General features: G+C 40.4%; 1 protein-coding gene across 3 annotated transcripts in view; it reads left to right on the forward strand.

The window, feature by feature from the left end:
* Positions 1-300: 300 nt before the first annotated feature.
* Positions 301-21238, forward strand: part of METTL24 (methyltransferase like 24) — a 163504-nt gene continuing 142566 nt past the window's right edge. For all 3 annotated transcript variants that reach the window (XM_081530632.1, XM_081530633.1, XM_081530630.1), the window contains exon 1: positions 301-872. In XM_081530632.1, coding sequence (XP_081386758.1) covers positions 576-872 — 297 coding nt within the window. In that variant the 5' untranslated portion in view covers positions 301-575. The remainder of the gene's footprint in view (positions 873-21238) is intronic.

Raw genomic sequence — 21238 nt, forward strand, 5'->3', positions numbered from 1 at the left:
ACTTTAATTTGATTATTCTGCATTCAGCGCTATTCTCTCCTCCCCCTTTCCCTTCTTTCTTGAGGGAGAGAAGTTGTAAACCTGAGCATATAAGTGTGATGTATTTTTACAATGTGCTTCATGGCACAAGCCGCTTGACAATCGGAATTTGTTCCTTGCAGCAAAACCTGGCAGCTCACCTATCCTCCTCCTGTGTTTCTTCAACAACACTAGTACTAGAAAATGAAGTTATGGCCCAGGATCTCGTTAGGACTGTGCTTTTTCTGGCCATGTAGTTTTCAGGCTCCGGAGCCTGGGCTGGAGGGCGCGTCCTCGGGGACCCTCGAGGTGGGGCTGGGCCGCCGGCGTCCCTGGGACCCCGCCTGGCCCGCCGTTCCGCGCGCCCTTGCCAGCCGGGCTGGATAAGGTTACGCCGAGGCTTCCTCGGACAGAGGAAGAGAGGCGGGTCCGAGCCCGCGCCCCGGCCCGCGGGGGAGTTCCCACAGTTGGCAGCTCGGGCCCGCGGGGCCACATCCCTGCTGCGGGTGGGCGCGTGCGGGCGGCGGAGCGGAGCCCCGGGCCGGGCCCGGCCCGCCATGGCGCGGGAGAGGCTGCCCGGGAGGGGCTGCTGTGCCCTGCGCCGCTGTCTGCTCGCCGCCGCTCTGCTGCTCGGCCTGCGGCTCTGCGCGGAGCTGCAGCGCGCCGGGCCCCAGCCCCCAGCCCTCAGCTCCCCGCCAGGCCAGGCCCCCCGACCGCCCGGGGGTCAGCTGCGCGGCGCCAGCCGGAGGCAGGTGACCTACGTGCGCAGCGGGCGCCGAGCGCCGGCGAGGGGCGGCAGGAGTGGGACGCCGGAGCCTGGCTGCTGCGCCCTGCGCGGGCGTCCCCGTCGGAAGGTCAGTTGCAAAAGATGGAATCTTGGTCTTTAGACCAGGATCCCCCTCCCGGCCTCGCTACAGAGCCCTCAGCTCCAGGCCTCCGCGGACTACCCAAACTGCGACCTTCAAAAAAATTTTTTTTTCTGCTTCCTCTCTTAGCTCTGCGCTCTCTTAAGCAGCACCACTGGTGGCATCCTTCAGTGCCCAGATACGATGAAGTAGGAGCTGGTTCATTCAATAATCAACCAGTATTTGCTGAACGTTCAGTGTGTGCCAGGCCCACTGTTACGCGGGCATCCAGCAGCGAAGGACCAAGCCCTGCTCTCAAAGAGCTTACTTTTTGGGGGGGGAGGAGGGGGAAGGGTATGAGCAGTGGACAAGGCAAGGGAAAGAAAGGAGTTGTGGTTTTGTTTGTATTTTGTGCTCCTCCTTGTTTTCTCCGTGAGGCCTGCACAAAGCTGAGTGGGTAGCCACTGTGAATTGCTTTTCCACTCTACCTTCATGGCAGTGATGAAGATCCACTCAGTCTGAATTTTCCTTGAATTCCACCGCAGACGTCGTCAGCAGGGTGGTGAGCGCAGGGTGAGAAGTCGAGCCCCCAGCACCACTTAATGGAAAGTTAATTGGACCTGGAGGGCTGAAGTAATAACCCGGATTTGTCTTACAACACCAACAGTGTTGGTCTCCCTACCTCATTAACTTCTTGGCTCTCGCATTGAGTAGTTATTTTATTCAATTTTGACCTCTGAGTTTTAAGCCTCTGGCCTCCTATCCACCTCTTGGAGCTCAGTAATTTATTTGGTACTTGGGAATGAAAAGATTAAGAGCTGAAGATCTGAGCTTGCCTGGTCTTTATACCCATCAACCCTAACCACATCCTTTGGGGCAACTTCTTTCTGTTGCCTTGCTTTTCCTCTTTTCTTTTAAACATCCCCCACCTGTTGGGGAGAGAGAAAAACTGTTCCTTGGACTCGGCTGCTTTCTTCAACTTCTAACCTACTTTTAAATGGCGCGTCTGCCAATTTCTTCCACTGTTTTCCTTTCTCTCACTTCCTCTTCAAGCCTTGACCTCTGTCTTTCCACACCACTGCTGTCCCTGTCTAATCCATCAGTGTTATCTTCCTGGATAAATTCAGGCATCATATCTGAAACCTCATTTCCTATGTTAAGTCTTAATTTGCTCTTCTAGAAGAATGTAGTCTCTTCCTTCATTCTTCTAATGCACTTCCCATGATACCATGTTTTGCCAAAGGCTTTTAAACACCCTTTTGCCAAGGGCTTACCAGGACAGTCCTGATGACCGTGCTGCATCAAGGTGCTGGGGGCACAACATGAGCTCAGAGTCTAGTAGGGGAGGCACAGAGCACAGACATCCAATAATGTGACAAATGCTATAATTAAGGACTTGAACTCTGCTTGAGGAGTCAAAAAAGGCTAACCTGGAGGGGACATTTGACTCAGGACTTGATATTGCTTAGGAGTTCAGGTTCTTTTGTCCCTCTAGATGTTCTCAAATGTTCCATCCTGGGCACCCCTAATGCAACCTTGCACTTGCCATTTCACATCTGCTCTCAGCCTCCATTGTTTTTCTTTTACCTGTTGAAGAATTATTCTTAAATCTTAGCCTCCACTTCAGACAACAGAATCGATAACTGGAGCCTCAAATAGAAAGGTTTGGAATGCATAGACTCAAAGGGCCTCTGGAGGGCAAGTTCACATCTGCTTCCTTTAGGAGGCTGCTGTAGTGATTCCTGCTGGAGACAGTGGTGACTTAGCTAGAGTGGTTTAAGTGGAGGTGTGAGAAGTGGTCCAACATTGGATATATTTTGCAGGAAGATGAGAAAGTAGTTTCTGTTGTTTAGTTTTGTGTTTTGAGGGGAGTGGATGGAAATCAGTTTTGTTTTAAACATCTTGAGTTTGAGTTATCCTTTGGACATCCATATGGAAATATCACATAGGCAGTTGGACATAGGAGTCTGAAACTGGAGGAAATGTCCAGGCTGAAGATAGAGATGTGGGAATCCTCCGTGTACAAGTGGCTCTTTTAAAGCTGTGAGACTGCAGGAGATCATCCGGGCAGTAAGGGTTGCTAACAAAGACGGAGATGCAAGTCTGAGCCCTGGGGCTCATTTTAAAAGTAAATTTTAAAAAAGGAAATATTTGCATAGAACCTTGCATGTTGTAAGCATTCAATAATGGTCGCTTTAATTTTCACTAATCTGTCCCAAGTCTTTAGCCTCAGCCATTCCCTAAATGTCATTTGTTATAACTTCTTTCCACTCCTTTGGTTTATACTGATTCTTTTACCCTCATCCTATGATTCATGCCCTTTCCATCATTGAACATTCAGGTCAAGGATTGTGGCCCAGAAAGCTTTTTTCATCATTCCTACTTCCTTGCTAATCTTTCACCAGTTTGGGAGACAACAGAAATGCGTTCTGATTTGTGAGTTGCCTTGTACATGTTATGACCTAATAATCTATTTTAGATTGAATGTTTTGTCTGCACAGTTGTTCATGATGGAAAGGATCACATTTCCCAGTGACTCTTAGTAAATGTTTATTACCAAGACACCAATAAGTAAAAAATAAGAATCTTATTATTTCAACCTATCATGTGTAACTGTAAATGTCTTTGGTTAAAAATATATAAGAAATAATTGAGTGAACATAGCAATTAAAATAACTATTTTTTAAGTATTGTTTTAGGTTTTAACCTCTTAAAGAAAAAAATTTCCCTGGATTTTCTTCTCCCTAGCTAGTTAGTTATTTTCTTATTTTCAGGGTATACAGTCTGACTTTCCCAAATTCCTAGATAGTGGGAATCTTGAATTTGTTTCATTTTTCCATTATTTCACAGTCAAATTAAAATGTTCCTCCAAACTGGAAAGAGCAGCTATCTAGTCTGTTCTCCCAGTTTAGGGAACAGAGTGCAATGTCCCCTATCTCTCCAGGGATAAGTCTTGTTCCTTTTTAGCCTCCCATTGAGACAAGGTGAAATATAAACTGAATGCACAGTTAATTAATGTAATAAGTTTGGAAGTAATGTGTTAAATTCCTTGGATCCTATTTATTTAAATTTTGTTTGTTGAAGATAATGATAAACAATATTATTTAGGTTCCTGGATACTTTGCCGTAGGCACCTCCCAGATTGGTGAAGGAGAAAAAGTTCCATTCTATTTTGAGGATGGCTTTCTGGGTGGATGAAAACCTGCATGAAATAATTGGGTTGCCAAGTGTTTCTTGTCAATGTGCTTCCTTTGCAGGTGTTAGAGGCACAAAAATTCAGCAATTATATTGCCACTTTAATCATAGCTTATGCTTTCCTTAAAGCAAATAATCTGTTATAAAAAAAGAGAAATGATGTGTAGTCCTCGTGTAATTCTTTTCCTATCCTCTTCTTTCACCAAGCTATACAAGAAATAGCTCTAAATATTAAATCCTCTTTCGCATCAGAGGTTCTAATCTTACAGCATTATGAAATGAGGGCAAATGATACATGGTGGATAAAACACTGCCCTGTGGGATTAGGACTCCCCTAGAATCCATACATTTTTGTATATTACAGGAACTTTAAGCATACAAATATCACTGTAATTCTTTTTTATTCTTTTACTTTCTCTGTTTTCTGTCTGTGTTTCTTTCTGGTTTTTCTTTCTTAGACATTTACTATGATTACATGGCTAAAGTTCTTCTGGGGGACATAAATAGAGGACTAATGATGGTCTCCTTGATTATACTTTTTTCTACAATCTTGGGTAGATGTTTCTTTTACAAGTTGGCAATCTACCTAAAAGCAGCAAAATATATGGCTCATATGCCCAGGAGAACTACTGTTGACAAAAAAATTAATCAGTAGTCAATCTAAGAAAGAAATGGAAAATTTTACTTGAACCAAACTGAGTATTATAACCCAGGAGACAATCTCTCAGAGAACTTTGAGAACTGCTCCAAAGAGGTAAAGGGGGAGGCCAGTATAAGTGATTCTCGAGAAAGGGTAGTGCAATCAAGCCCACAGCTTGTTGAAGAGTTACTGTTATTCATAAGTAACAGATATCTTTAAAGGTTTTAGCGCTTTCCTAAGTATGGGTTCATGAATTTTCTCCTGAAAATATCTAACTATCTGAAGGCCTATCTTTTCTCAGAGCACAGAATGCCTCGTCCTGATTTTGTCCTGAATTCCAGGGTATTGTAGGTCAGTGAATGTAGTGGCTAATGACTCGATTCTTATAGAACTAGATAGTAATAGGCAATAATCTCTGTTTTACAATCCCCTCCCTTTTGGTCTTAATTTTGACCAAGGTTTGAGAGGCATTTCATGACCAACTTGTCTCAAGGCCCTAGGGATGCTCATTCCCAGGTCAGTCAAGGATTTCATTGATAGGCTGCTCAGTGCCCTATTACTGGACTTGGCCCTGTTAACAATAGTCAAAAGCCTCTGGACCATCTGTTTTACTAGTCAGTTATGGTCTAGGAAATGTCTCTTGTTGCGTCTTCTTATATCTAAAGTTACACTGTTATAATCTTTGATCTTATACGACAGTATATTTGGTCAATTGTTTAAGCTTGCCTAATCATCATTAATTTTATTGGAGGCTCCATCACACATTTGGTAGTACAAGAAATAATGATCTTGTGAGATAGGTAGAATACAAATAATATAGCTAGTAACATTAATAAAGTCCTAAGTGAGTATTTAAGGTAAGAATTTCCATTAAGTGAGGCCCAGTATCTCCCCAGGTCACCTGACCCAGCCTTTTCTGTAGCAGTTGCTCTCCTTTCATTTCAGTTCAGTTTAGTCGCTCAGTCGTGTCCGACTCTTTGCGACCCCACGAATCGCAGCACGCCAGGCCTCCCTGTCCATCACCAACTCCCAGAGTTTATCCAAAATCATGTCCATTGAATCGGTGATGCCAACCAACCATCTCATCCTCTGTCGTACCCTTCTCTTCCTGCCCTCAATCTTTCCCCACATCAGGGTCTTTTCAAATGAGTTAGCTCTTCGCATCAGGTAGCCAAAGTATTGGAGTTTCGGCTTCAACACGAGTCCTTCCAATGAACACCCAGGACTGATCTCCTTTAGGATGGACTGGTTGGATCTTCTTGCAGTTCAAGGGACTCTCAAGAGTCTTCTCCAACACCACAGTTCAAAAGTATCAATTCTTCGGCACTCAGCTTTCTTTATAGTCCAACTCTCACATCCACACATGACTACTGGAAAAACCATAGCCTTGACTAGACGGCCCTTTGTTGACAAAGTAATGTCTCTGCTTTTTAATATGCTGTCTAGGTTGGTCATAACTTTCCTTCCAAGGAGTAAGCGTCTTTTAATTTCATGGCTGCAGTCACCATCTGCAGTGATTTTGGAGCCCCCCAAAATAAAGTCAGCCATTGTTTCCCTGTCTATTTGTCAAGAAGTGATGGGACCAGATGCCATGATCTTAGTTTTCTGAATGTTGAGCTTTAAGCCAACTTTAGGGAAGTACTACATTGGCATTGTATATAAAGTTACCAAAAAGTCTGAGTGTATAAGCTGAGTGGTGGGTCATCATGGCATTTTACAGGATTGAGAAAGGAAGGTTGCCTTCTAAGAAATTACGTGGCTGGTTCCAGAAGAAAAAAAATTGATCTTTATGGTTAAGCTGGTATTTCTGCCATTGGGGTGGTCTGGTTAATGCATAATGCAGGTGCACAATGAACCTTAGAGGAGAGGGAGGAGGTCCAGACGGGCAGAGAAAGAAGTTTATTTAAATTTCTTGTCTTGCCTTAAAATATGAATTTTGTTTCATCAGAACTCATATAGGAACAAAACTTCCTGAAGAAATTTCTTCTCTCTTATCGGAGATATTTTGCTTGACATTTAATATGTTGGATAGAAAAGTGACTTCTGAGTCACAGAGCTACAGAACCCAGCAAAGTGCTGGCTTGGTTTGTTAGTTACAGATCCTTTGGAACAGTGTGTCAGGGGAAAAAATGCTGTTTCCTCTTCTCCTGAAAAACCATATGGCAAAATTCTGTCTTTTCTTCATCACTTCTTGTCGTCCTCTTAGTTTTCTCATTCCATGATTGTCATCAAGAAGAATGAGGAAAAATGGCATAGTACACCCCTTGATATATCCAACTGCCTTAAACATTATTATTCTTTACAAAATACTTGAAGGTAGGTTTGAATTGCTTGTAAAATAAGGCCCAGCAGTAGTTTCCAGCTTCTTTCGGTTTCTGCTGTTTCCCTACATGTCTGTCCTTCAGGAGCAACATTTATTAATCCTCTCACATTGTCCTCAGGAGGCACAGCATTTTCATTTTAAACAGTCGTTGAGGGTAATTGAATGGATTCCAGCAATATGTGGGTGTGAAATAGCAGTTGCTTAGTTTTGCCAAAAAAAAAAAGCAGGTTCTGATGAAAACTTTGATGGAGAGTAGGCTTCTGCACTCCTTCCAAACCTCACAGCTCCTCTGAGAGCATTCTGTGGGCAAAAGAACTGCTAATGGAGGCCCCACTGTTTTTCAACAATTGGTGGTAGAGATTTTAGGTTTTCTGTGTGCAATTCATCCAGTTCATTTTTTCCAAGAAACAGGAAGCCTTATCAGTTTTCTCGAATTGGATTTCATTTTTGGTCTGTAAAGAGAATCAGAGCTGTGTAGTTCAACTGGAGACTGTTAAGAATGGTAGACATTTGATTTTTTTCCATCTGTGTTATGACACCTTTGGAGTCCTTGTGCTTATAAGTAGTTTGGCTCTTTATTCTGTGATTCGTAGGAAGTAAGAGGTGCCTGCTTCATTACCATGAGACTCACACTAAGGCATATTATCTGCCAGCGTTGATAAGCTTCTCTTAAAAGCAGCCCTTGAGTTGTTTTAGATACCTCAAATATTAATATTAATCGTATTAATGGCCTGTAGAATTTTCTACTAAAACAGGGTGGGAAAATCTGCTGTCCAAGAAGCATTTTTATCCTGCTCAAATGATTGAAACAAAATTGACTTTTATGAGCTTTCTAGTCTATGACCATATGTAATTTAAACTAATAGCAAAGTGGCCTGTTAGTTTATGACTCAAGGAGGTAAATTGGCCCTGTGAAGAATTTTGTTTGAGCCACACAGTGTTTCAAGTAACTAAACATAAACATCTTCAGATGCAGCATATAGTGTCCAGTGGAGTCCAGTTCAGCACTGTCTGCCTTTATATTATCTGTCTGATTTGTAAAGGCGTTTGAAGTTTCAACCCCTGAGCCAGGTGTCAAAATTTGCAATTACTTTTCCTAAAAAGTGACAAACCAGGTTAATGCGGCTAAGCTCAGTGGCAGCTTGGTACATAAATACTGAATACACAGAAGCTGAGGATCCTTTTATGTCATTCTTAGTCAAGAGAGTTCAGTAACCTAAGGCTGGAGTTGGCTACTGGGGAGAGTAAGGTTTAGGGGAGTGTACTTAGTTAATACAATATTCTTTTCGTTATTAAAAAAAACAGACTCTGGTCTAGCTTAAGCAAAAAAAAAAAGAATTAAATTTATTGAGAAAACTTGGGAATTTATCACTAAATTGTAGCAAGAGGTAAATGATCATGATGTTGAGGAGAGAAGGAGTAAGGTTACTCTGGAAATCTCAGCTTTCCTTGGCCTTCTCCCTCCGGCGCCACCATAATGAGACTCACCTCCCTCGACTCCTGGGCTGGGTCCATTACTCACCCTGGGTCAGCCAGTACTAGCCACAGGCCACAAACCTAGCCCAATACCACACTGCCCCCCACCCCCCCATCCAGGGAGCCGTTCTTAGAGAAAGAGGAAATTTTCTGAGTGCCTGGAAATAGAGCATGGGTCTTTTTTATATGTAATAATCTCAGAGCTTAGCCTCTGTGCCTTTCCCTTTGTGTATTTCTTTATTGGTTAACAGTTTCTCTCTTTAGAACTGTTAGAGATAAACTTATTTCCAAGTAGCACTCTTCAATAAGTTGGTAACTTGTGCATACTTCTGATTTTTCATTCAGTTTGGCATATATACACAAGATCTATATCTATGCAATATTTTTCTTTTTCTTTTCAAATAAGACATTATTTGTGAGGACTTTTGTGGAAAAGATAAATATAATCAGTATTCAGCTCATGATCCCCACTAGGGTTCTCAAACCAAAGTTAGGATTTTATGTTCTTTGTTTGATTCTTTTGTCTGTCAGTTCAGAGAGTTACTTTACAAAAATAGATCTGAAAAATTCTTCAGAGCATCTGAATATTTACAGTCCTCTTTGCAATTAGTTTGGGATTCTTCAACATATGATACTTCTGTATCAAGACTCTGATACAGATTGCAAATGACAGAACCCAACTGAAGCTAGTGAAAACAGGGATTCACTGGAAGTGCACTTGGGTAGAGTTGAAGAAGGACCTGCAGAAACCGGAACAGCTCTCAGAACTTGATTATGGACTAAAATGAGTATCGAGGACAGTGGTTATTCATGTTACCCATTTGTGGTGGTGGTTTAGTTGCTAAGTCTTGTCTGACTTTTGTGACTCCATGAACTGTAGCCTGCCAGGGTCCTCTGTACATGGAATTCTCTAGACAAGAATACTGGAGTGGGTTGCCATTCCCTTCTCCTCTCCAGATATTACCTATTATCAAATACATAATGGGTATTTGGGCTTCTCTTGTAGCTCAGTCGGTAAAGAATCTGCCTGCAATGCAGGAGACCTGGGTTTGATTCCTGGATTGGGAAGATTCCCTGGAGAAGGAAATGGCAACCCACTCTAGTAGTCTTGCCTAGAGAATCCCAGGGATGGAGGAACCTGGCAGACTACAGTCCATGGGGTTGCAAGAGTTAGACATGACTTAGCAACTAAACCACCACAACCAACGGGTATTTATCACTCTTTTAGGCCGTACCTTTGAATTCCCTTCCTGTGTTTGAGGAATTCTCCACCTTTCTAAGAAAAAAAGGTAAAGAATAAATTTCCTTGGCTCTAAGGGGCATTCTTGTGACCTAGGCTTCAGCATCCACATACACCTTCATGAGAGTTTGGATTATACTTTAGAGACTTGAAGAAGCAAGTTTCAGCACAAAGCCCACAGAGCCTCTGGTTCTAGTGGAGGCATCCAGTGCCTGGGGTGGAGGAATGAACGGTGGTGTCTGTGCCCAGTGGTGGGGCAGTGCAGGCTACACTGGTGCCCTTGGTGGCATTCCTCCTGCCCTTGAGATTCTGTAAGCTAATAAATTTTTAGTCAATTCCTTTTCTACTTAACTAACCAGAGTGGTTTCTATTGTTTACAACCAAGAACCCTGGCAGATCAATAAATTAGAGTTGGCAGTTTGGAAGGTTACAACTGTAGCTTTCCCTCTTCAATTTTGCTTGCTCTATTTAATTCGGATTTTGGAACATGATGATTGGGGTCTGAATAACTGTGGGCTAATGGACCTTTCCCTGACAAGATAATAACATTTAGTGCCAGATACTAAATCATACAAATCTGCTAACTTATCGCTAGAGACACCGAGTTCTTTTTCACGACATTCTTTGTCTGGGGTATCTGGCAGGAGAGACCCGTTTATGCTGTGATCACAAACAACCCTCGAATCTCAGCGCTCTTACTGACAAAGGTTTGTTTCTTGCTTGTGCTGCGTATCCGTTGCTGGTTGGCAGGGGTGGGGTGCTGCCCTGTGCTGTCTTCATCCTCTCTCTAGACCCCAGACTGGAACGTTGCCTGTCACCTCAGCAGAGGGATAACTGCTCTGGAGGCTCTTGTGTGGCATTATTAACTGTCCTGGCCAGAAGCCAGACTTAGCACTTGTGCTCACATTCCAATGACTAGAGCTGGTTGCTGGGCCCTACCCATGCAGGGGGCCAGAGGTCTGTTGTGTGCTCAGAAGTCAGAGAGCAGGAACTGTTTGGTGAATAGCACTTATGGCCACCACACTATGGTAACCCTTCAATCATCCGTATCTAAGTGGACATCGTCTAGGTCATGTCTCATGCTCGCTGTTTCCAATGCCTCACTGAATCTGCACGTTTGGCAGTGTTGAATTAAGCATGGGAGGCTCTTTTCAGGGGACGTAGATCTAAAATGAAGCAGACGTCTGAATGTAGCAGAACAGTGAAATAAAACAAGACGCGATTTACATCTTATAAACAGTGCTGTAGTGTGTCCTGGAGTTTGTTAAGTACAGTGATTCTCATTGACATTGTTTATGTTAGATTCTTTGTGTAGAGCAGTGATGGGGTGATGATCTGTAGGTCTTTTTTTTCTGGGGAAAAAAAGGCAAGTTATTTGAATAAATAAAACCATAAATGTAAATGAGACAAAGGCCTCTGGTGAGGTGAATCAAACTTCATGTTTAAAATGCATCTTCATGGCAATCACTTACTTATTTTTAGTCAGAGCAAGCTGAAAGACTTCCAAGCATGTTTTCAGTATCTGGCCACAAATCAGAGAGAGTATTCTTGTTGTATAGTGTTTGTTATTGCACACAATAAGACAACAAGTATTTTTAGTTTATTGTTCATCTACTTTGAGTTGTTATTGCTGTTCAGTCACTAAGTCGTGTCTGACTATTCAGCCCCATGGACTGTAGCGTGCCAGGCTCCCCTGTCCTTCACTATCTCCTGGAGTTTGCTCAAATTCCTGTCCACTGAGGCAGTGATGCTATCTAACTATCTTATCCTCTGCTGCCCCCTTCTCCCTTTGCCCTCAGTCTTTCCCAGCATCAGGGTCTTTTCCAGTGAGTTGGCTCTTTGCATCAGATGGCCAAAGTATTGGAGCTTCAGCTTCAGCAGCAGTCCTTCCAATGAATATTCAGAGTTGATTTCCTTTAGGATTGACTGGTTTGATCTTGCTGTCCAAGGGACTCTCAAGAGTCTTCTTCAGCACCACAATAGAGCATAACAAATAAATTAAAAATCCTAATTAGCAACAACACATAGCTGTTGAGTGCAGAATGATTTGGTTACGTATGAAAGGAGGCTTCTTCATTCAGCAATTTTAGGGGTAGAATATGGAGAAGCCAAGTAACACCTGAGATCCTAGGGGACTTATTTACATGGGTTTGCAAATGTCATGAAAACTTTGTATTATGATGCATCCTCACCTATAAGATGGGCTCATAATTTTACACTTGATGTTAGAAGTTTTAAATTCTGCTCCCCTGCTTATTGAATGTGGACAAGTGACATACCCTGTCTGAACTTTAGTTTCCTCCTCTGTAAAAAATTAATAGTGCTTAACTCATGAAGACTAAAGGAGAGTGTGTAGGTGAAAACGCCTGGCCTGTGGAAATAGTTCTGTAAATTAAGTTGTCTCTGTTCAACCTTGTATTGCTGGCTGTGATGCTGGCTCCTTAACATCAAACACATGTAGGCGCATGTAACTGGGTGGTATGAAGCACAATATTCATTGAAATTTTTAATATTCCTTTTATTATTCTTGAAATTTATAGCATATATAATATGCTCAGCTATGAATATTTCCAGTGCTGAAATATTTTTTTAAAATCTCAAGTAAAAGATGGAAGTAAATATTAACTTTTTGTTAGCATTTTAATTATAAACTTATTCCTCATGTAACTCATTTATTATAAAATTGCTGGGGCTTACATGTTCATATCAGTTTGATTTTTTCCCCTCAAAACCAATTATAAATGTCATTTACAATATTTCTGTTAAATAAGTTTGGCCTGTGTTAGGGTTGACAGTATGAAATGTGTTTCTAAGCTTTTGAAACACAATTTTCACTTAAAAGAATGTTTACAAATCGCCTATTTAATACTGCCACTTATTATCACTCTGCTACTTCTTTAGTTTAGGGGAGTCCACTGGAGTAATTGTGGGTTAAGGAGCTAATAATTGCTCTGTTTTTTTGGTTCCGTCTTCCACATTTTAATCTAATAATTAAGAGCATACTATTATACTTGGCACTTTATATTCATTTAAAAGACAAACTCAACCAACATGATAAACTAAATCTAAGTATTGACCCTGCACATAGTATTTTGCATACTATAAGGACTTCAAAATGCTTATAATTAAAGTGAGGTGTTAGAGGGCCACTATGCTAGTATCCTTTCATTTAATTTTCACAAAAAATCTGTGAGGTAGGAATTGTCTTCATTTTCAGATGAGGAAGCTGAGGCTCAGAGACACTAATAAATGTGGGTAAGACATAGCTAAAAGCCATGAGATGAAAGTGTAAACTCAATATCCATGACTCTCAGTTTGCCCACTGAAAAGGGCAGTGGACAACCAGTTCTCTTGTAAGGTAGATCATTTACCACCTGAAAATTAAAATCTTCTTTTAAACAAAAGACACAAAGTTATAAGGCAAATCATAGGTTAGGAGAGAGTATTTGCAATGCATATCATGAATAATGGCTTCCCCAATGGCTCAGTGGATAAGGAATCCACCTGCAATGCAGGAGACACAGGAGGTGCGGGGTTTTTGATTCCTGGGTTGGGAAGATCCCCTGGAGATGGGCATGACAACCCACTCCAGTATTCTTGCTTGGAGAATCCCATGGACAAAGAAACCTGGCGGGCTACTGTCCAAAGGGTTGCCAAGTGTCAGACATGACTAAGCAACTGCACACACACATCACCACAAATAAAGGGTTAACACCCTAAAGTTTTTTAAAAAACAAAACAATAAGAAAAAAAATAAACAACTGAACAGAAAAACAAACAGCCTTAACCAGGAATTAATAGAAGAGGAAATCTGAAAGACTAATATATAAATATATATATTATGTAGATTACACATATAGCATATGTAATTACTAGATAATATATTATAATACAGTTATAATATGGAAAGAGGTGAGTACAGAGACATGATAAATCCTACCAATAAGCAGAAGAAGCAAATCAGAGCACAAAGGGATTATATTTTGCTATCCCCCAAAGTCATGTTGGAAACAGTACACAATGTCTGATAAAACAAAGACGGAAGAATACTGAGGAAAAGGAACTCCTTACTAAACTACTTTATCCAAAGTGGCTCCCTATCCCGGTTGCCCTTCTGATACCTCCTCTTATATTCTCTATGGCATTCCCACTCTCTGACAGTTTTTCTTTCTCTAATTCTTGTTTGCAGTCGCATCCCCTGTAAAGGTAGGGGGCTCACGTGTCCTGGTCACCACTCTATCCCCAGAGACTGTGATAGAACCAGCACAAAGCAGGTGCTTAGTAAATGGGCTAAAAAATGGTTATTTCAATCACTGGGGTACTAGACCAATGTATTTGAGGAACATTTGGATCTTTCAAGAGCTATTCCAAAACCCCCTCCAGATCTCTAATTTCTGGATCAGGGCTTTACACCCAGATTCTTGGAAGAGAGCTCCCAGCATTGACTTTGCTTCAGACTGCGGTGACTGTACTACAGAGATTTGGAGCCACATCCACAGCCTGTACCTATTTTGTAATGGCCCATGAGTGAAGAATGGTTTTTATAGATGAATATTTGCAATTGATATGATGTTAGGAAACACTAACTTTGAACCCCAATGAAGCAAAATGCTATCCAAAAATAATATATCTATATTACAAAAAATGTTGCACAGTTTTTATTATATTTTGAATTCCATCGATAAAAATGTAGAAATTTGTCTTCTCATTATGTAAGAATATATTTAATATCCTTGATTTTGTCTCTTGGCTCACAAAGTCTAAAATATTTACTATCTGACTCTTTACAGAAGACATTTGCCAACCCCTGCTCTGGGAGTAGCCTCAGGGCCACCTAACTATTATTGTGACTGCGGGGGAGACCAGTGACCTACCGTGGCCCCAATCTAGTCCTGGAGACCCTTGTGCTAGAGTTTTGCCATCTGCAGCATGAGAAGAATGGGCCGAGGCTTTCCACAGGGATACTGAAGACATGCGTTAGTCCTCTCTAATCACTCATGGTAATGTCGTCATAAAGTCATCCAAGGTCTTTGTTTTGAGGCCATTTCCAGGCAGTGAATGTTAAAATGATTTAAACCCTGGTGTTTTCCTGTTACCCACCTTTTCTAACACACATATAGAATTGTTTAGATTTTATTATGACAGTCAGATGAACCCATTTTTTTCCAGCTCTGAGTTCACTCTTTGTTTAATACTTAAAATGGTTAGAGCTGTATGCTGTGAGAGATCCAGTACCTTTCCTCCACTCAATTTTCTGGTAATATCTAGCGTTTAAATTTTCTGATCACTCTGCTAGCTAAATATGTCACCTCTGGCCACTGCCATCTCCTCTCTGTTTTGCACTGTCCACTTCTTTTATCCCCTAGAATGATCTAGGCATTACTGATAGTCTCAGGGTGAGAGAGGGAGATGTCAATGAAGTTCAAAACAAAAATCAACATAAAATTGATTAAGGATTTCTTGCCCATTGGGAATTTCTTATGCTGTCTTTTCTTCTTAGGCTCCTATACCATTGATCTTGCCTTCTCTTATTTACACATCAGTCCCTTTCTTCCATTTTTCAAGCCTTCAAAGCATAACTTCCCATCCAATTCTCTTGCGCTTACAGCAAACAAATCCTAAATGTATGTCATTTTCTTACTTAGGCAATTTAGTTTTCTCTTCTGCGTCCAGGCCCAGCATCGGGATGAATTAAGCCACTCTGGCAGGAAGGCAAAACTGGTTGCAATCAGTGTTTATTTTCAAAAATCAAGTTTGCTACGTGCTCTCTATAATTAGACAAGCCATATAATGTGCTCAGCATAGTGCCTTGGATGTATGTAGTTAGCGCTCATTACATGTTGACTGTGCCCACTTAGGTCCAGTGCTGTTCCCCTCATCCTGGCTATGGCTACCACTGTTTTGTGATATAGGGGAAATATATTACTAGTGACATTTTGGGAACAGTAATATGTTGCTTCATGCATATCCTCCTTTTTTCTTCATATGTGTCTTCATTACTTCCTTTGGCTTTTTGGGATCCCTCGTGAACTGTATTTCCTTCTGTCTGCCATGGAAGTTAGTTTACACAGAGAGTGCTAACATGAACTTTAGGGTTCAAGAGTGCCTAGAAATTACCCAGCTAGGTATATACCCAAGAGAATTGAAAACATGTTTGTACAAAACTTGTACATGTCCTGATCCATGCTACAGTTTGGATGAGCCTTGAAAATATTGTGGTAAGTGAGAGAAAAGAGTCCCAGAAGGCCACACATTGCATCACTTCATTTTAATGAAATAACCAGAATATGCAAATCTATTTAGGCAGGGAATGGATTAGTGGTTGCTAGGGGCTGGAGAGGGGGGAGGGAAAGAGGGGAATGGAGAATGGCTGCTACTGGAAATGTTTTTTTTTTTTTTCCCAAGGTGATGAAAATATTCTGGACTTAGTGGTGATGATTGCCTAATCTGTGTATATATCAAGCACCACTTAATAGTTCACTCTAAAAATGGTAAATTTTATGGTGTGTTAATTATATCTCAGTTTAAAAAAATTCTCAGAAGCCCATGGAATGAATGGCAGGTGTGAAACCACATGCTTTGCTCTGTCCAGATAAAGATAAACTAACTGTGCAAGAGCCCTGGGACTCCAGTCTTTTGGTGCTTACTACTGGGCATGGGCACACTCAATAGAAAGGTGGAGTCCACACGCTTGCTTTCCTAGGAAGCACCTGGCTTGGTGTCTCAGTGTGGTTACTTGGCTACTGGTGAACTGGGTGGGGCTCACTCTCTCCTCAGTGCCCCAAGCCTGGAAGATGCATTGTAGTATCAGGCACGTACAGCCCTACATTAGGAATGCAGGAGCTGGCTGTTTGCCAGATAAAGGGGATGCCCCAGCTGCCATCACTGTGAGCTTGCTGGCCTCTTAGTGCATCAGTTTTTTTGCATAGAGCTCTGACTCAGACCACCAGGTATTTGTCAAAAGAAATGGTCAGGCACTGGTCGGCCCACTGCACCTCTTCTATGAGTGATTGCTTCTGCTTAAGGACTTCAGCTCCCTTGGCTCTTTCTTTTTCTTGCCTTCATTTTCACCCACAGGACTTGTCACCTCATTCATGATGACTTGCGTGCAGGACGCATCCTATAGGTTTTGGAGGACATTTGTGTTAAAGAGAACAGCAGTTATGCTAATATCTTACTTTCATAACTCTCCTCAGCTTCCACAGGCTTACTGTGATGTTATCCTACTGGTTCTCATAGTATTTTTATGAGTGAGGTGGCTGTTATTTCCATTCCATCAAGAAGAAATCTGCTTAAATAATTGGTTTCAGGTAAATAGAGATTATAACTCAGGTTGACTGAGGTCATATTTAGTATAGTGTCTACTATATGCTGTGACTACCTCCATGCTGAAATCTGTATCTCAGGAAAATCTGTTGACTACTGTAGATGTTAAGTTTGATACAAAGTCTTCTTAGATATTTCCCAAGTCAAATAATGTATTTTAAAGCTTACTTTTAGCCATTTTGTCAGGTTGGAATTTCAAGCATGCCTTGCATTACTTAAGAACAAATTTGAACTGATTATATAATTATGATAGGGAATGTTCTTTTGAATAGTGAATATTCATTTTGCACAGAAATAGTAAAAAATGGCTTATTTAACTAATGTGCACTTAGAGGACATAACCTCAATCAGGAGCAGACAGCTACATCAGTTTTGATACTGAAGTGCTTGAATTTATTTGGGTACCCTGGATACAGAGAATTGTTTTGGAAAATCTGAGTGCCTAGGCCTTCCTCCTGGACAAAGAATGTTCTTATTTATAAAACCAAACCGCCAGCACGGATTGGAGCCTATTTAACACATACAATGTAGTATCATTCCTTGTTATAGTGATGTGTCAAGACAAGGAACAGGAAAAAAAAAAAAGTACTATCTCTATGTATAATTTGTTATTTTAAAAATATAGGCAAGCCAGGATGCTGTTAATTAAAACAAAGACACATATGTTTGGTCAAGTTATTAGCCTAATATGAAAAGCAGATCAAAAGTGCTTGTAAGGTTTAAAAAATTTTTTTAAATAACAAAGTCATATAGGAATGGGAGAAATGTTGTAAGGGAAATTGGAAATTTAATTTTCCCTGTCTTTTATCAGAGGAGTTTTTAGATTATAGTTATTTTGAAACCAAAAAATTTCAGCTTAAAAATAGAAGTGAAGAAATAGGAACAGATTGGAGTTTGGAGGGAAAAAAACTAAAGCGAAAAAGAGAAATATAACAGGAAGTCTCTGTACAGGGAATGCTTGTGTTCAGCTTCTTCTCAAATTTCCTCTGGTTTATGTAGACAACCAGATTGGTGAAGACTTGAACTGAGTTCAGAACAATGAATCTTCACATTCTTTGAATTATGAAAATTTGATGAAAACAATTAGATGAAAGCTATGGATAAGTATTCCAGAATACTGAACATCTGTTTGCATACACATTTGTTTATAGTTGATTTCAGGGGGTTCATGGACCTCAGAAAAATTCTTAATTTGAGAGTGGATCAGAATCACTCATAGGGGTTTTCAGAATACGAATGCCTCAAGCCCTGCCCCTGCCACCTCAGGCCTCTTGGGAGGTGTGAGTGCTGGGTTAAGACAGGTTCAGTTATGATTTGAATGGTTGATTCCTGACGTTGGGAGTAGGTATTTTAATAACTAGTGTTGGTCTCTAACTGAGAGCTGTGCCTGTGTGATGGGCTTTTGTCTGCAAAAGCAGTGTAATGATTACAGCAGTGTAATCATCTCAACTGGGCTGAGTCCTCAGGACATAGAGCTTGGAGTCCTGGTTAACAGCCTGTGGAGTTGGGACCAGCCCAGGCCTGGCCTGGTGTTGAGATATGGGCTGCGAAGTGCAACCCTACTGATGGCTTATTCAGCTCTCCTGGGTCTCAAGCTACATCTTAATGAAGAGCCTCATGGTTTGTTTTCAGAATTGTAGCCAATGGTTCCTCCCTGTTATTGATTTTTATGTCATTTCATTTGTAAAGGCTTGTTATATGCTAAATGCTAAAAAAATGTTAGCATTTAGCAAACAAGCAAACAAAAATTCATAGCTTCTTGAGAAGCTATGTTTATTGTGTTAGAGGTCATCTCTTCCGGTCTCCTGCCTTGTCCACAGTCCTGCTATATGTTTACATTGCCTCAGCTATGCACCAACATTAGTCCAGCATCTAAGTTAATTGGTAATGTTGCACTCCCTAACTATGCACTTATGGAATCTCTACAACCATATAATTAGCAAGTGGACCCATATACATAGTCATCAATTCACAGTAATGGGTCAGTTGTATCAAAGGTGGTTAAAATAGAGAATAGTATACGCACAGCCCACTTGAACTTAAAACATATGCAAGTGCATTTGTTGGCCAATCTTTTGCTGTGAGTAGATTCCCTTGCTGTAATTCTTGCAAAAATCTATTTAAACTGTATCACCAACCATTTCCAGTTTTGGTTTCTTAAGTAGAGCAAGAATTTGACACTTCTGAAGCAATCTGAGTGCAGAACACCTCTAGATTTTAGTGACTCTGTTATTCTTTTTTACAGTTACTTCACCCATGCTTAACGCAACAGTATTTAAAAATAGCACCTAGCTTTTTCTCAACTTGGTTTCTATAGAAAAGAGAACCCATTTTCTTTCTGTGTACAGATTTCATCATTTTACCTAAATTTTAATGAAATTATGTAATTTTGGTAGCTTGTACAACTGACATAAACTGATTTGGGAACAAATCAAATGACTCCTGGTAAAAATATGACTAAAATGGTAGCAGCAGGAGTGCACAGGTAGAGAAATACTGTCAGTTCATCTGACAAGATAGTGTTATATAGACAGATTAAGAGTGCTTCCGCTATAATATATGTTGAAGAAAATGAAAACTGTGCACTATGTTCTAAAGTATGTTGGAGTTTATTTATAAAGTGAATTCCTACAATGAGGAATTCTATTACTTTTAAGAGGATCTACACAGCATTGCTGTATAGACTGAAAGAGTAGAACTAGATCAGGTCAGGTATGAGCAGAAGGGCAGTCTCTACAAGGCTTTGTGGGATCAAACCCCAGGGCAAACATAGTTTTCACCTGTGTGCTGTGCTTAGTTGCTCAGTGGTGTCTGATTCTGCAGCCCTATGGACTGCAGCCCACCAAGCTCCTCTGTCCAGGAGGATTCTCCAGGCAAGAATACTGGAGTGGGTTGCCATGCCCTCCTCCAGGGGATCTTCCCAACCCAGAGATTGCACCCAGGTCTCCTGCATTGCAGGTAGATTCTTTACCATCTGAATCACCAGGGAAGCCTGTTTTCACCTTTACCTAAGCATTAATTTTTCTGTATTTAACAAAATTTATAGCAACAAATATTTATAGTTTTGAGGTTTCATGCCAACAATCTTTAGAATTATGAAAACAAACTTTCTGTTTTATAGAAAAACTCTGTGCTCTGTTTAACAAATAGATTTGGATAAAACCTAATTTTATGATTTCAGGATATAGAATATGTGCAGATTTAACTTAAATTTTATAACCAATATGTAGATGTTTATTAGTCTTTTAATCTATTGAAACAGATGTTAATTTTTTTACCTTCATAGTCTAAATATTTTTATTGGAATATAGTTGATTTACAATGTTGTATTAATTTCTGCTGTACAGCAAAGTGAATCAGTTAAATATATATGTATTTCCACTCTTTTTTAGATTCTTTTCTCATATAGGTCATTCAGGGTATCGAGTAGAGTTTCCTGGGCTTTACAGTAGGTCCTTATTAGTTATTTATTTTATATATAGTAGTGTGTATATGTCAATTTATCCCTTCCCTGCTTTTTCCCTTGGTAACTGTATTTGTTTTTTACATCTGTGACTCTTTTTCAGTTTTGTAAATAAGTTTGTTATCATTTTTTTTTTTTAGATTCCACATATAAGTGATATTATATGATATTTGTCTTTCTCTGACTTACTTCACTTAGGTATAATAATCTCTAGGTCCATCCATGTTGCTACAAATGGCATTATTTCATTTTCTTAATGTCTAAGTAATATTTCATTGTATGTATGTCCCAAAACAAATGTTAATTTTGAATGAAATGTCTTAAATTCCCAACAATGCTTGCTTGCTTTCTTTCAAAATGCTTTCTTGGAAACTTCCCTGGCGGTCCAGTGGTTGAGACTCTGTGCTCCCAATTCAGGGGGCGTGAGTTCAGTCGCTGGTCTGGGAACTAAGACCCTGCATGTCCAGTGGTGCGGCCAAATAACAAACAAACCCACAACAACAATCAAAAAATAACAAAAACAAAAAACTCCCCAATGTTTCTTAAAGTTTCTCTCAGATTTCCTGCTAAGCTACTTGTCATATCTTTTACTTTAATTTGAATCAAAGACATTTAAGGTTGATAACAATTTATTTTCACCTAAATAATTAAATAGTATTTATATTTAGCTAGATTAAGATATTACTATAAATCCCTGCTAGTAAATTTCCCT

The sequence above is a fragment of the Giraffa tippelskirchi genome, chromosome 9 (assembly GCF_054371585.1).
Source record: "Giraffa tippelskirchi isolate mGirTip1 chromosome 9, T2T-mGirTip1v1.2.pri, whole genome shotgun sequence".
In the NCBI taxonomy this organism is placed as follows: Eukaryota; Metazoa; Chordata; class Mammalia; order Artiodactyla; family Giraffidae; genus Giraffa; species Giraffa tippelskirchi.